At 48.1% G+C, this 16241-nt stretch overlaps 1 protein-coding gene across 1 annotated transcript in view; it reads left to right on the forward strand.

Moving 5' to 3' along the window:
• The first annotated feature begins 438 nt into the window (after positions 1-438).
• The window catches only part of cnnm2b (cyclin and CBS domain divalent metal cation transport mediator 2b), an 83664-nt gene continuing 67861 nt past the window's right edge, over positions 439-16241 (forward strand). Inside the window, exon 1 of the mRNA XM_034188281.1 lies at positions 439-1882. Within this exon, the coding sequence (XP_034044172.1) occupies positions 439-1882 (1444 nt within the window). The remainder of the gene's footprint in view (positions 1883-16241) is intronic.

Below are 16241 nucleotides of genomic sequence, written 5' to 3' on the forward strand. Positions count from 1 at the left end.
AATTTCTTCGGGGTTTTGTGGAACATAAAAATTACTTTTTTGCAGAACGTAATTTAATTTTTTTTCGGCGTTTTGTGGAACATAAAAATGACTTTCTTTGCAGAACGTAATTTAAATCTTTTCGGGGTTTTGTGGAACAGCAGCGTGTAGCTATGCAGCAGCAGCGTTAAGACGAGGCGCACTCGTTTTGGGTTCCGATTGGTCGAGGCGGCTGCGGAAGCCCCACCCCCCCCAGCCAGCGGCGCCCGCCGATTGGCCGCCGCCGGTCTGGCGGAGCCCGGAGGAGGCTCGAGCCGCCCGCAGGCTGCTCAGTGTCGGACACGCAGTGCGCGCACGAGCAGGTCCCGATGCAGAAGTTCCGTCGGCGGAGATGAAGGCGGGTTCCGACTGGTTCTGACTTTTCGAAGCCCGTTTCATTCAGGAGCTCGGCCGCCGAACATGGCAGAACCGTTATCCCCAGCAAACATGGCGTCCGCGAACCGGGTCCGAGCTCTGGCGGTGATTTTCTTCACGGTCACCGGCTGCTGGGTGACAGCGAGCAGCTCGGAGGAGACGGTGATCATCGGGCTCCGGCTGGAGGACACCGACGACATTTCCTTCATGGACAAGGGCTTCCTGCGGGTCAGCGAGCGGTCCCGGGTCAAGCTGCGGGTCTACGGGCAGAACATCAACAACGAGACCTGGTCCAAGATCGCCTTCACGGAGCACGAGCGGAGCCGGCCGGTGGACAGCTCCTCGGGGGACAACCAGAGCCAGGAGGACTCGCACCCGTGCGGGATCAGGACGTCAGACATCATCATCCTGCCCAACATCGTCGTGAACCGAAAGACGTCCGGGATCGTGGAGCTCGAGGTCAAACCGCTGCGGAAGACCGAGCGCAGCAAAGCCTACTACCTGTGCGTTGCCACGCCCACCCCGGCCGCCGCGGGGCTCCACGACCCGTGGACGGAGAACACCTGGATCTACCACGACGGGGACGACACCAAAGTGATCGTGGTGGAGGAGAAGAAGTTCCTGCTGCCCTTCTGGCTGCAGGTCATCTTCATCTCCATGCTGCTGTGCCTGTCCGGCATGTTCAGCGGCTTGAACCTGGGCCTGATGGCTCTGGACCCCATGGAGCTCCAGATCGTGCAGAACTGCGGCACGGAACGCGAGAAGAACTACGCCAAGAAGATCGAGCCGGTGCGCAGTCAGGGGAACTACCTGCTGTGCTCGCTGCTGCTCGGGAACGTGCTGGTCAACACCACGCTCACCATCCTGCTGGACGACATCGCCGGTTCGGGGCTGATCGCCGTGGTCATGTCCACCATCGGCATCGTCATCTTCGGGGAGATCGTGCCACAGGCCATCTGCTCCCGGCACGGGCTGGCCGTGGGCGCCAACACCATCTTCCTCACCAAGTTCTTCATGCTGCTCACCTTCCCGGCGTCCTACCCGGTCAGCAAGCTTCTGGACTACCTGCTGGGCCAGGAGATCGGAACCGTGTACAACCGGGAGAAGCTGCTGGAGATGCTGCGGGTCACCGACCCGTACAACGACCTGGTGAAGGAGGAGCTGAACATCATCCAGGGCGCGCTGGAGCTCCGGACCAAGACGGTGGAGGACGTGATGACGCCGCTCAGGGACTGCTTCATGATCCCCGCGGATGCCACCTTGGACTTCAACACCATGTCTGAGATCATGAAGAGCGGCTACACGCGCATCCCGGTCTTCGAGGGCGAGAGGTCCAACATCGTGGACCTGCTCTTCGTCAAGGACCTGGCCTTCGTGGACCCGGACGACTGCGCGCCGCTCAAAACCATCACCAGGTTCTACAGCCACCCGCTGCACTTCGTCTTCAACGACACCAAGCTGGACGCCATGCTGGAGGAGTTCAAGAAAGGTGAGGGCGTGACGTCACAGCTGACCCTGCACCTTCCTGCCTTTAACCGTTTTCACCCTTTTCTCTTTGACCTTTGACCTTCAACGTGTACTTTGAGAGCTTGAAGAAGTCAATTAGGGAGTCCGGTTTGGACCGCGTGACCCTGACCTTTTGACCCTGCAATATAATTACAAATGGTGAAGCAAACTGACCTTGTGTCCTTTGACCTTCTGAGCGAACAAGTTTTGTTTGTTGTTGTCACGATGTGCAAACAGGTGACCTTTTGACTGTTTCAGCCCATGTGTGGCGCACGTCTTCACGTTGACCCCTGAGCTGTTTTCACGCGGTTAAACAGAGGTCCTGTCGCAGGTCGTCACACGTTAACACGTGATTGTTTGAATGACCCACAATAGCAACATTATGTCACGAGGACTGAAAATTCCAAACGAAAAGATCAGAAGAGACGTCAGCAAACCGGTGGCCCGAGGGCCAGATGAGACCCACAAACCAGCCACTTATCATTCTGTGGCGTTGGTCTCTGTTTACCAGTCCGTCGAGTCACACGAGCTGCTAGGGCCAAAAACAATCACCTCTGTTTTCTTTTCATGCCACATCACGCAGACCGCACACGCCACAGGACAAATAAACATCTGTCTGATGGTGTTTATGACTATATGGGACACCTCATTCATACCAGTCAACCATGAATATTTATCTTAACAATATATACTAGATCATCGAGCTTCATTTGGCTTCTTTGTTGCTAAGCTATATGAAAAAACAAACAAACAAATAAATGTTTTTGGATCGTAGTTTCCTCAACCTTTGGCCAAACTACTCTAAAATATAATCACCTCTAAATATCAAAGTAATATTCTCACCCAGTTTGAAGGAAATCTGAACATTTGTTGAGTTATCTTGTCCACACACACACACACACACCTGCCAGTCAAAACAATACCCTGCTATCAACACTTTGCAGACGTGCAGGGTCAGTGTTAAAGTAATGAAGCAGGTCAGCAGATATTTGTCCAGTTAGTTTTGACCCTTTAAAAATGAAAGTGGCTCTCTTGACCCTCCTTCTTCTTCTTCTTCTTGAAGTAGAAGACAAAGAAGAAGAACAAGGTTTGTCATTGTACCAACATCCAATAATAAACGGCACAGGAGACAACTGATGAATATCAAGCTCAAAACTTCAGGTCAGGGTTAAGGGTGGGGTTAAGGTCAAGGTTTGGGTTTTTCAGGAACTGTGAGGTTACCTGGGTGTGGTTCTACATTGTCGGTGATTTAATTGCGTTGCAGTTCTGATGGTTCTGATTCGTCACTTTGAACTCGGAGCTGATGTGATTTTATATGTTCCATCTTTCGAAATGTGTGGGCTTGACTTCGGTCCGGTCCAGGACATCGTGGAGTCTCATTGTTTCTTGGCGAGGTGGATCCAGCTCAGAGAACTAAACCTGACCCGTGGCCCTGGGGTCATTTTGACATCAGTGGGCCAAGAAATGCATAAAACCTGCTTGTCCGGAATGAAAGGAGGCAGATTCTTCAGGCGGTTTCTAAAAGCTCCAGGTGGTGAAGGAAAAAGAGGAGGACGGGGTTGTTTTGGTCTCATGGTTGGCCGTGGCCTCTGTGGTCACTTCCTGTCCTTATCGGCCTCCATCGCTTCCACTCGCTGTTAATGTTCTGTTTTGCTCACACTTTACCTGCCTCCCCCTGCGACTCGCTGTCTCCCCTCATCTCTGGCGTGGGGACATGTGGGAATGGTGCAACAGCCGTGCGCGGGTTATCAGGCGGGGCATCATGTTTGAGGAGCGCGGCAGTGATGGTGGTGATAATGCCTTTTGTGCAGACTCTGGAATTCAGCGGCGTGGCTAATGAATAACGACCTGTAACACCCTCCAGCCCCCATCAGCCCCCCGTTTGCCTCCTCGCTTTCCAGCAGCGCCTTCTGCTGCTTCGATCCTTCTTCCCCAAACTCAGTGAGTCGACCGTCCTAAAGAAACATTTCAAACTTTAAATCAACAGGAAAAAAGTCACATCAGATTAGGTGCCGTCTTCGTGCCCAATTAGGATTACATAATTAACGAGTGTGTGTGTGTGTGTGTGTGTGGGGAGGGGTCTGATTCCTGCAGGAAGTAAAGATGATCAGTGAAGAAGGTTCTGGGTATCAGGAGCAGTTTGTTCAGACACTCATGAAGTGGAGAGCCGCTCATGAAGGAGGGGGCCGCTCATGAAGGGGAGGGCCCCTCATGAAGGGGAGGGCCCCTCATGAAGGGGAGGACCGCTCATGAAGGGGAGGGCTGCTCATTAAGGAGAGGGCCACTCATGAAGCGGAGGTCCGCTCATGAAGCGGAGGTCCGCTCATGAAGCGGAGGTCCGTTCATGAAGCGGAGGTCTGCTCATGAAGCGGAGAGCCGCTCATGAAGGAGAGGTCCGCTCATGAAGCGGAGAGCCGCTCATGAAGGAGAGGTCCGCTCATGAAGCGGAGAGCCGCTCATGAAGGAGAGGTCCGCTCATGAAGCGGAGGTCCGCTCATGAAGCGGAGGTCCGTTCATGAAGCGGAGGTCCGTTCATGAAGCGGAGGTCCGTTCATGAAGCGGAGAGCCGCTCATGAAGGAGAGGTCCGCTCATGAAGCGGAGGTCCGCTCATGAAGCGGAGGTCCATTCATGAAGCGGAGGTCCGTTCATGAAGCGGAGGTCCGTTCATGAAGCGGAGAGCCGCTCATGAAGGAGAGGTCTGCTCATGAAGCGGAGGGCCGCTCACGAAGGAGGGGGCCGCTCACGAAGGAGGGGTCCACTCACGAAGGGGAGGTCCGCTCATGAAGGAGGGGGCTGCTCATGAAGTGGAAAGCTGCTCATGAAGGGGAGGTCCACTCATGAAGGAGAGGGCTGCTCATGAAGGGGAGGGCCGCTCGTGAAGGAGGGGCCGCTCGTGAAGGGGGGGGGCCGCTCATGAAGTGGAGAGCCGGTCATGAAGTGGAGAGTCGCTCATGAAGCGGAGGGCCGCTCATGAAGGGGGGGGGCGCTCATGAAAGGGGGGAGCTCATGAAGGGGAGGTCGGCTCATGAAGTGGAGAGCCACTTATGAAGGGGAGGTCCGCTCACGAAGGAGAGGGCCACTCATAAAGGAGAGGGCCGCTCACAAAGCAGAGGGCTGCTCATGAAGGAGAGGGCCGCTCATGAAGTGGAGAGCCGCTCATGAAGGGGAGAGGGAAATGATAAATAGCAATTTTCGGGTGAAAATAAAAACTAGCAGTTCTAAACAGTAAATGTCAGTTGGATATCAATAACTAGAGCGCAAATGCCTGCCAACACGAGTTTCCAATTCCACAAATTTTTACCTTGAAGAAATTTTCAAGATCAGAGTCTTGCTAGAAGTGACTTTTCATGAGGTAAAAAAATGGCTTTTGTTAAAATCAAATATCCCCTAAATCTGTAAACTGGATCAGATCCGGATCAAACTTAGTCCATCGATAAACGATACCATCCTACAGAAGGCTCTTGAATGTGAAAGAAATTCAATCTTTTTTGACAGTTATGAGTTTTAGAAAATTCTTCAATGTTAAAGGATCTGTATTTTTCCAATATTCCAAGATTTTTCTTGACTTTGACCTTTGACCTTGAAAATTGAAGCAGTTCTTGCCCATCAGGATATGAATCGTCAGTAAAAATTTGATAACAATATATGAAAAATTGTGGGTTACAGGCTGTTCACAAACAGACAAACTGCGGTGAAACTATAACCACAGCCCAACTTTATGGCAGAGTTAAAAACTATCATTTATTGTTCCCTTTTCATTTCCTGTTATTTTTGTGACTTTCTAAAACACGAGCAACTTTGACGTCATCAGTCGAGTCTCATGCCAGGTCACGACGGCATTACGGAAACTACATTAATCCATTGGTTCATGACAGGGGCATGAAAATGGGGTGCTTTTTGTGACGCGGCATGAAATGTGGGGTAATGGGAGCTTTGGGGGGGTATGGTTAGGGTTTGGCTAGGGGATTCACTTATGTGATGGTTTGAGTTAAGAGAAGGGGGAGGATTATAAACAGCAAAATAAAATAAAAAAACGTGTCACAAAAATGGGGAGCTTTTCGTGACGGGGACATGAAAAAAGCGCGAGACTGGGCGTCGTCCATCATGAGGATCGCACATTTTGGAACTGAAGCCGAGTGTTGTGTGCTGTGTTGCCGCTCACAGGTTCAATGCTAACATTAGCTCACTCGGTTCAAAATGCTTCATTTATTAATTTGCTCATTGAATGGACTTAATGCGCTTGAAGTATTCTTGGAACCATCAGAACCCTTGTCACAGTCAGTTGGTGGGGCCTTGTTGGAGTGTTGTTGGAGTGTTGGTGGGGCCTTGTTGGAGTGTTGTTGGAGTGTTGGTGGGGCCTTGTTGGAGTGTTGTTGGAGTGTTGGTGGAGTGTTGGTGGGGCCTTGTTGGAGTGTTGTTGGAGTGTTGGTGGGGCCTTGTTGGAGTGTTGTTGGAGTGTTGGTGGGGCCTTGTTGGAGTCTTGTTGGAGTGTTGGTGGGGCCTTGTTGGAGTCTTGCTGGAGTGTTGGTGGGGCCTTGTTGGAGTGTTGTTGGAGTGTTGGTGGGGCCTTGTTGGAGTGTTGTTGGAGTGTTGGTGGGGCCTTGTTGGAGTCTTGTTGGAGTGTTGGTGGGGCCTTGTTGGAGTGTTGTTGGAGCGTTGGTGGAGTGTTGTTGGAGTGTTGGTGGGGCCTTGTTGGAGTGTTGGTGGAGTGTTGTTGGAGTGTTGGTGGGGCCTTGTTGGAGTCTTGCTGGAGTGTTGGTGGGGCCTTGTTGGAGTCTTGCTGGAGTGTTGGTGGGGCCTTGTTGGAGTCTTGTTGGAGTGTTGTTGGAGTGTTGGTGGGGCCTTGTTGGAGTCTTGTTGGAGTGTTGGTGGTGCCTTGTTGGAGTGTTGGTGGGGCCTTGTTGGAGTCTTGTTGGAGTGTTGGTGGGGCCTTGTTGGAGTCTTGTTGGAGTGTTGTTGGAGTGTTGGTGGGGCCTTGTTGGAGTCTTGTTGGAGTGTTGGTGGTGCCTTGTTGGAGTGTTGGTGGGGCCTTGTTGGAGTCTTGCTGGAGTGTTGGTGGGGCCTTGTTGGAGTGTTGTTGGAGTGTTGGTGGGGCCTTGTTGGAGTGTTGTTGGAGTGTTGGTGGGGCCTTGTTGGAGTGTTGTTGGAATGTTGGTGGAGTGTTGGTGGGGCCTTGTTGGAGTGTTGGTGGGGCCTTGTTGGAGTCTTGTTGGAGTGTTGGTGGGGCCTTGTTGGAGTGTTGGTGGGGCCTTGTTGGAGTCTTGTTGGAGTGTTGGTGGGGCCTTGTTGGAGTGTTGTTGGAGTGTTGGTGGGGCCTTGTTGGAGTGTTGGTGGAGTCTTGTTGGAGTGTTGGTGGGGCCTTGTTGGAGTGTTGGTGGGGCCTTGTTGGAGTCTTGTTGGAATGTTGGTGGGGCCTTGTTGGAGTGTTGGTAGGGCCTTGTTGGAGTGTTGGTGGAGTCTTGTTGGAGTGTTGGTGGAGTCTTGGTGGAGTGTTGTTGGAGTCTTGGTGGAGTGTTGGTTGGTGTCTTGTTGGAGTGTTGGTGGGGCCTTATTGGAGTGTTGGTGGAGTGTTGGTGGGGCCTTGTTGGAGTGTTGGTGGAGCGTTGGTGGAGTCTTGTTGGAGTCTTGTTGGAGTGTTGTTGGAGTCTTGTTGGAGTGTTGGTGGAGTCTTGTTGGAGTGTTGGTGGGCCTTGTTGGAGTGTTGGTGGGGCCTTATTGGAGTGTTGGTGGAGTGTTGGTGGGGTCTTGTTGGAGTGTTGGTGGGGCCTTATTGGAGTGTTGGTGGAGTGTTGTTGGAGTGTTGGTGGGGCCTTATTGGAGTGTTGGTGGAGTGTTGGTGGGGCCTTATTGGAGTGTTGGTGGGGCCTTATTGGAGTGTTGGTGGAGTGTTGTTGGAGTGTTGGTGGGGCCCTATTGGAGTGTTGGTGGAGTGTTGGTGGGGCCTTGTTGGAGTGTTGGTGGAGTGTTGTTGGAGTGTTGGTGGGGCCTTATTGGAGTGTTGGTGGAGTGTTGGTGGGGCCTTATTGGAGTGTTGGTGGAGTGTTGTTGGAGTGTTGGTGGGCCTTATTGGAGTGTTGGTGGAGTGTTGTTGGAGTGTTGGTGGGGCCTTATTGGAGTGTTGGTGGAGTCTTGTTGGAGTGTTGGTGGGGCCTTGTTGGAGTGTTGGTGGAGTCTTGTTGGAGTGTTGGTGGGGCCTTATTGGAGTGTTGGTGGAGTCTTGTTGGAGTGTTGGTGGGGCCTTGTTGGAGTGTTGGTGGAGTGTTGGTGGAGTCTTGTTGGAGTGTTGGTGGGGCCTTATTGGAGTGTTGGTGGAGTGTTGGTGGGGCCTTGTTGGAGTGTTGGTGGAGTGTTGGTGGGGCCTTGTTGGAGTGTTGGTGGAGTCTTGTTGGAGTGTTGGTGGGGCCTTGTTGGAGTCTTGTTGGAGTGTTGGTGGGGCCTTGTTGGAGTGTTGGTGGAGTCTTGTTGGAGTGTTGGTGGGGCCTTGTTGGAGTGTTGGTGGAGTGTTGTTGGAGTGTTGGTGGGGCCTTGTTGGAGTCTTGTTGGAGTGTTGGTGGGGCCTTGTTGGAGTGTTGGTGGGGCCTTGTTGGAGTGTTGGTGGAGTCTTGTTGGAGTGTTGGTGGGGCCTTGTTGGAGTCTTGTTGGAGTGTTGGTGGGGCCTTGTTGGAGTGTTGGTGGAGTGTTGTTGGAGTGTTGGTGGGGCCTTGTTGGAGTGTTGGTGGAGTGTTGGTGGGGCCTTGTTGGAGTGTTGGTGGGGCCTTGTTGGAGTCTTGTTGGAGTGTTGATGGCTTTCCTCATGTGTCTCCTTCATGCTCTGTGTTCATTGTCTTCATTGTGTCCAGAGGATCCCCGACTCTGTGGACAGAGTTCCTACTCAGGTTTCTGTTAACATTTTATGATCACATTGGATCACCTTCAGGAACACATACTGGTGTTGAGTCCTGATTCCAGCTCAGTAAGGTGTTTTTGTGTGTGTCACATGTAAGATGGGGAGGGTCCTCGGTTCAAACCCAAGCCAGACCAGGCCCTTGGGCAAGGTTGTTTGTGGTGTGTAGTGCGAACCTTGCATGGCAGCACCCTGACATCGGTGTGTGTGTGTGTGTGTGTGTGTGTGTCTCTCTGACTGTGAGACATCACTGTAAAGTGCTTTGAGCTTCTGATGTAGATGGAAAAGACACTATATAAATGCTGTCATTTACCAAGAAGAATCAAAGGCTGTTTATTTTTTGTTGTATTTGATCATTTTCTGCTGTCTGACAAAAATATTTGAAGCAACAAATAATTTCAGCAAGAATTCTTTAATGCTTCTATGGGTGTTTGTGGATTATGAAAACATTAAAAATACCATAACGACTCAATTTTAACAAAAGTTGGTGGAGGGGCGTGGCACAGGCCAACAAAGGTCCCATTCAAGTTTGTGATGTATTCAGATTTAGTAGCAGATCAAAATGTAAGATTAAAGACCAGTGATCAGGATCAAACATAAGTCATGAAGATCAATAACTGGGATCAAAGATCAGGAAGATCAATAACCAGGATCAGATCAGGATCACTGGTCAGCAGTCAGAATCAAAAGGTGAGTAATCCGGATCAAAGGGCAGTGATCAGAGCCTGGTGATTGTGTGTTGATACAGTACATCCAGAAAGTATTCACACAGTTTCACTTTTTCCACATTTTGTTATATTACAGACTTATTCCAAAATTAATTTAATTAAATTTTCCCCTCAGTTCTACTCACAACACCCCATAATGACAATATGAAAAGGTTTTTTGGGGGGAAAATTTGGGGAATTTAGTAAAAATAAAAAACTAAGAAATCACATGTCTGTAAGTATTCACAGACTTTGTTCAATACTTTGTTGATGCACCTTTGGCAGCAATTCCAGCCTCAAGTCTTCTTGAATATGATGTAACAAGCTTGGTGCACCTATCTTTGGACAGTTTGGTCCATTCCTCTTTGCAGCACCTCTCAAGCTCCATCAGGTTGGATGTGGAGCGTCTCTGCAGACATTTTCAGAGATGTTCAGTCGGATTCAGGTCTGAGCTCTGGCTGGACCATTCAAGGACATCCACAGAGTTGTCCTGAAGCCACTCCTTTGATATCTTGGCTGTGTGTTTAGGGTCATTGTCCTGCTGAAAGATGAACCATTGCCCCAGTCAAGAGCGCTCTGGAGCAGGTTTCCATCCAGGATGTCTCTGTACATTGCTGCATTTATGTTTCACTCAATCCTGACTAGTCTCCCAGTTCCTGCTGCTGAAAAACATCCCCACAGCATGATGCTGCCACCACCATGCTTCACTGTAGGGATGGTGCCTGGCATTCAGACCAAAGAGTTCAATCTTTGTCTCATCAGAGAATTTTGTTTCTCCTGGTCTGAGAGTCCTTCAGGTGCATTTTGTCAAACTCCAGGTGGGCTGCCATGTGTCTTTTACTAAGGAGTGGCTTCCATCTGGACACTCTACCATACAGGCTTGATTGGTGGATTGTTGCAGAGATGGTTGTCCTTCTGGAAGGTTCTCCTCTCTCCACAGAGGAATGCTGGAGCTCTGACAGAGTGACCATCGGGTTCTTGGTCACCTCCCTGACTAAGGTCCTTCTCACCAATCGCTCAGTTTAGATGGGTGTCCGGCTCTAGGAAGAGTCCTGGTGGATCTGAACTTCTTCCATTTACAGATGATGGAGGTCACTGTGCTCACTGGGACCTTCAAAGCAGCAGAAATGTTTCTGTTTCCTTCCCCAGATTTGTGCCTCCAGACAATCCTGTCTCTGAGGTCTACAGACAATTCCTTAGACTTCATGCTTGTTTTGTGCTCTGACTGTCAACTGTGGGACCTTATATGTAGACAGGTGTGGGTCTTTCCAAATCATGAAAATTCAGTAAGGTATATCTTATATATTATATTCCAATTGTAAGGTGGAACTATGCTAGTATATAAAGGTATATCTAAATATCTAAAAAGGAAGAGTAAAATAGGAGAGTAGAAAAGAGTAGCGTAGAGCCACTTTGGTGCCTGGTCTTGAGAACCAATCAACTGAATTTACCCCAGGTGGACACCAATGAAGCCACAGAAGACATCTCAAGGATGATCAGTGGAAACAGGAGGCACCTCAGCTCAATTTTAAGTTTCATGGTAAAGACTCTGAATAATTATGTACATGTGATTTGTGCGTTTTTGTTTTTTTTCAAGTTTTAATACATTTCTAAAAATCTAAAAAAAAACAAAACTTGGCATATTGTTATTATGGGGTGCTGTGAGTAGAATTTTGAGGAAAAAAATAATTAAATAGTAAATGGACTGCATTTATAAAGTGCTTTTCTGCATCAGACACTCAAAGCGCTTTACAATAATGCCTCACATTCACCCCGATGTCAGGGTGCTGCCATACAAGGTGGCCACTACACACTGGGAGCAATCGGGGATTAAGGACCATCACCTCTCCAATTTCATCCATTTTGGAATAAGGCTGTGACAGAATAACAGTGTAACAGAATGTGGAAACAGTACAGCGCTGTGAATACTTTCTGGGTGCACTGTACGTGCAGTTTGGTCCAGATCTGGTAGATAAGACTGCTTTAGGACAGGGACGCATTGGACTGGAATTTGATTTTGAGATTTTTTCGGCAGTGTCACATGTTGGACTGAGTGTAATCACTGTAGTTACATCCATCTATTTTTTTGAACCCACTTATTCCAGTTAAGGGTCACAGTGGGTGGAGCCTATCCCACAGGTCATTGGGTGTAGAGGCGGGGTTCGCCCTGGACAGGACATCAGTCCATCGCAGGGTCACATACAGACAGAGAAACAGTCAGACCTACAGTAGTGTTCAGAATAATAGTAGTGCTATGTGACTAAAAAGATTAATCCAGGTTTTGAGTATATTTCTTATTGTTACATGGGAAACAAGGTACCAGTAGATTCAGTAGGTTCTCACAAATCCAACAAGACCAAGCATTCATGATATGTACACTCGTAAGGCTATGAAATTGGGCTATTAGTAAAAAAAAAAAGTGGAAAAGGGGGTGTTCACAATAATAGTAGCATCTGCTGTTGATGCTACAAACTCAAAACTATTATGTTCAAACTGGTTTTTTATCAATCCTGTGAATCACTAAACTAGTATTTAGTTGTATAACCAGTTTTTCATTATTTCTTCATATCTGTGAGGCATTAATTTTGTTGGTTTGGAACCAAGATTTTGCTGGTTTACTAGTGTGCTTGGGGTCACTGTCTTGTTGAAACACCCATTTCAAGGGCATGTCCTCTTCAGCATAAGGCAACATGACCTCTTCAAGTATTTTGACATATCCAAACTGATCCATGATACCTGGTATGTGATATATAGGACCAACACCATAGTAGGAGAAACATGCCCATATCATGATGCTTGCACCACCATGCTTCACTGTCTTCACTGTGAACTGTGGCTTGAATTCAGAGTTTGGGGGTCGTCTCACAAACTGTCTGCAGCCCTTGGACCCAAAAAGAACAATTTTACTCCCATCAGTTCACAAAATATTCCTCCATTTCTCTTTAGGCCAGCTGATGTGTTCTTTGGCAAATTGTAACCTCTTCTGCACGTCTTTTATTTAACAGAGGGACTTTTTGGGGGATTCTTGTAAATAAATTAGCTTCACACAGGCGTCTTCTAACTGTCACAGCACTTACAGGTAACTCCAGACTGTCTTTGATCATCCTGGAGCTGATCAATGGGTGAGCCTTTGCCATTCTGGTTATTCTATCCATTTTGATGGTTGTTTTCCGTTTTCTTCCACGCATCTCTGGTTTTTTTGTCCATTTTAAAGCATTGGAGATCATTGTAGATGAACAGCCTATTGAACAGCCTATAATTTTTTGCACCTGCGTATAAGTTTTCCCCTCTCCAATCAACTTTTTAATCAAACTATGCTGTTCTTCTGAACACTGTCTTGAACGTTCCATTTTCCTCAGGCTTTCAAAGAGAAAAGCATGTTCAACAGGTGCTGGCTTCATCCTTAAATAGGGGACACCTGATTCACACCGGTTTGTTCCACAAAATTGATGAACTCACTGACTGAATGCCACACTACTATTATTGTGAACACCCCCTTTTCTACTTTTTTACTAATATCCCAATTTCATAAGAGTGTGCATATCATGAATGCTTGGTCTTGTTGGATTTGTGAGAATCTACTGAATCTACTGGTACCTTGTTTCCCATGTAACAATAAGAACTATACTCAAAACCTGGATTAATCTTTTTAGTCACATAGCACTACTATTATTCTGAACACTATTGTATGGTCAGTTTTGAGTCTCCACCAAACCTGCATGTCTTTGGTAATGGGAGGAGTGTTGTGAAAGTGTAGGAACACGGACCCACAACAGGGGGCGTTAAATGAACGGACAATGGATAAGCCAAACAGTAACAATTTAATGTTGTGAAGTGCACAACGGAATACAGACAAATACAGTTTTGGTACCACAGACAATTAAATGTTGAGTGACGTGTGGGCAGGCTTGAGGATAGGAGACGTCCGTCCTGAACCGAGCCAGATCCCACACGGCCTTCACTGCCAACGGATCTGAAGAACACCGGAGCCGCCAAGACCTGGAGCCCCAGGTGGCCACCGTCTCCAGCTGTCAGACCGGGTACTGCTGGCAGAGAACAGAAACAGTTTCGATGAGTGTGAGTTCGCACAGTCAGTAATTCCACCGTCTGTGTTCTTATGGGAGGGAGCTCCTCCACCTCCAATCACACACTCGTGCAGCTCCTGTCTAACCACTTATCTGGTTGGAGTGTGAAGCGAAGCCGTCGCTGATCACACCAAACGCCAATCCAGCAGATAAGGCACACCACAGGAAAACGGCTGCAAAAAGAGTTCAGACTATGACACAGTTTTAGATACAGCAGAGAAAATTACCTCCAAGGTAGCTGATTTCTCGGCGGGGAGGTGGAGTTGCAGTCCGGCCTTTATGGTGGTGGTGATGTGATGTGGATGAGTGACAGCTGGTGCTGATGACGAGTGACAGCTGTCACTCCCGGTTGCTATGACGCCCTCTCGAAGCCCGCACTTCAAGCAGGGCGCCATCTGGTGGTGGTGGGCCAGCAGTACCTCCTCTTCAGCGGCCCACACAACAAGGAGCCTGGAGCACCCGGAGTGAACCCGTGTGAATGTGAATGAGAGTAAATGTTTCAGTCTGTCTGTTGGTAAATCACATTAATCAATATTATATTGATTAGGAACGCAGGATAAACGTGTTTCCTATTTATTACTGAGCGTGACTGAGTAATCATTTTATTGGTGGTTAATTACGGCAAACAGATTTTGTGACTTTGAGGATTTCGATGTTGGACTTTTGGTCTTCGCTCAAGCTCAGTTGTGTTCAAAGACCAGCTTTTGAGTTTGCCTACATTCTTCAAATTCTGGTCCAGCCGCCTTTAAGAGTCGATTAGCAGCACAGTAGCAGCGTGCGTCTAGGTGCGGCGCAGTCTCACAGCCCCGTTGATCTGGATTTGGGGATTTTCTATATGTTGCCATTGCCCGTTTTTGGCCGTTCTTGGTGTCAGAGAAAAGATTTGCTGAGTCGTCTGTGTGCACTTTAGTCTGGATTCTGGTGGATCTGCGAGGACGACAGTTGGACTAATACAGTGTGTAGACCAGGGTTTGATCCCAGCTTCACACTTCCTGTCTGTGTCCTTGGACATGAACCTTCATCTGCATTGTCCCAGTCCACCCAGCTGGAAAAGGGAACCAGTTGTTGGCTGGGGACGTAAGCTGTGATGGACTGGAGTCCTGTCCAGGGGGAGTCCTGCAGACTGGAACCTGGGGAGACGACGTGACCTACAAACCTGGTCACTGGTAATGGGTTAGCAGGCTCAGGGTGTGTTTGAATCCAAATCACTTCAGTTCTCCAGAAATCAGTCAAATGAGTTCTTCCAAAGTATCATCAAATCAAATCAATTTTATTTATATAGCGCCAAATCACAACAAACAGTTGCCCCAAGGTGCTTTATATTGTAAGGCAAGGCCATACAATAATTACGAAAAAACCCCAACGGTCAAAACGACCCCCTGTGAGCAAGCACTTGGCAACAGTGGGAAGGAAAAACCCCCTTTTAACAGGAAGAAACCTCCAGCAGAACCAGGCTCAGGGAGGGGCAGTCTTCTGCTGGGACTGGTTGGGGCTGACGGGAGAGAACCAGGAAAAAGACATGCTGTGGAGGGGAGCAGAGATCAATCACTAATGATTAAATGCAGAGTGGTGCATACAGAGCAAAAAGAGAAAGAAACACTCAGTGCATCATGGGAACCCCCCAGCAGTCTAAGTCTATAGCAGCATAACTAAGGGATGGTTCAGGGTCACCTGATCCAACCCTAACTATAAGCTTTAGCAAAAAGGAAAGTTTTAAGCCTAATCTTAAAAGTAGAGAGGGTGTCTGTCTCCCTGATCTGAATTGGGAGCTGGTTCCACAGGAGAGGAGCCTGAAAGCTGAAGGCTCTGCCTCCCATTCTACTCTTACAAACCCTAGGAACTACAAGTAAGCCTGCAGTCTGAGAGCGAAGCACTCTATTGGGGTGATATGGTACTATGAGGTCCCTAAGATAAGATGGGACCTGATTATTCAAAACCTTATAAGTAAGAAGAAGAATTTTAAATTCTATTCTAGAATTAACAGGAAGCCAATGAAGAGAGGCCAATATGGGTGAAATATGCTCTCTCCTTCTAGTCCCCGTCAGTACTCTAGCTGCAGCATTTTGAATTAACTGAAGGCTTTTCAGGGAACTTTTAGGACAACCTGATAATAATGAATTACAATAGTCCAGCCTAGAGGAAATAAATGCATGAACTAGTTTTTCAGCATCACTCTGAGACAAGACCTTTCTAATTTTAGAGATATTGCGCAAATGCAAAAAAGCAGTCCTACATATTTGTTTAATATGCGCATTGAATGACATATCCTGATCAAAAATGACTCCAAGATTTCTCACAGTATTACTAGAGGTCAGGGTAATGCCATCCAGAGTAAGGATCTGGTTATACACCATGTTTCTAAGATTTGTGGGGCCAAGTACAATAACTTCAGTTTTATCTGAATTTAAAAGCAGGAAATTAGAGGTCATCCATGTCTTTATGTCTGTAAGACAATCCTGCAGTTTAGCTAATTGGTGTGTGTCCTCTGGCTTCATGGATAGATAAAGCTGGGTATCATCTGCGTAACAATGAAAATTTAAGCAATGCTGTCTAATAATACTGCCTAAGGGAAACATGTATAAAGTGAATAAAACTGGTCCTGGCACAGAACCTTGTGGAACTCCATAATTAACTTTAGTCTGTGAAGAAGATTCCCCATTTACATG

The sequence above is a fragment of the Thalassophryne amazonica genome, chromosome 15 (assembly GCF_902500255.1).
Source record: "Thalassophryne amazonica chromosome 15, fThaAma1.1, whole genome shotgun sequence".
In the NCBI taxonomy this organism is placed as follows: Eukaryota; Metazoa; Chordata; class Actinopteri; order Batrachoidiformes; family Batrachoididae; genus Thalassophryne; species Thalassophryne amazonica.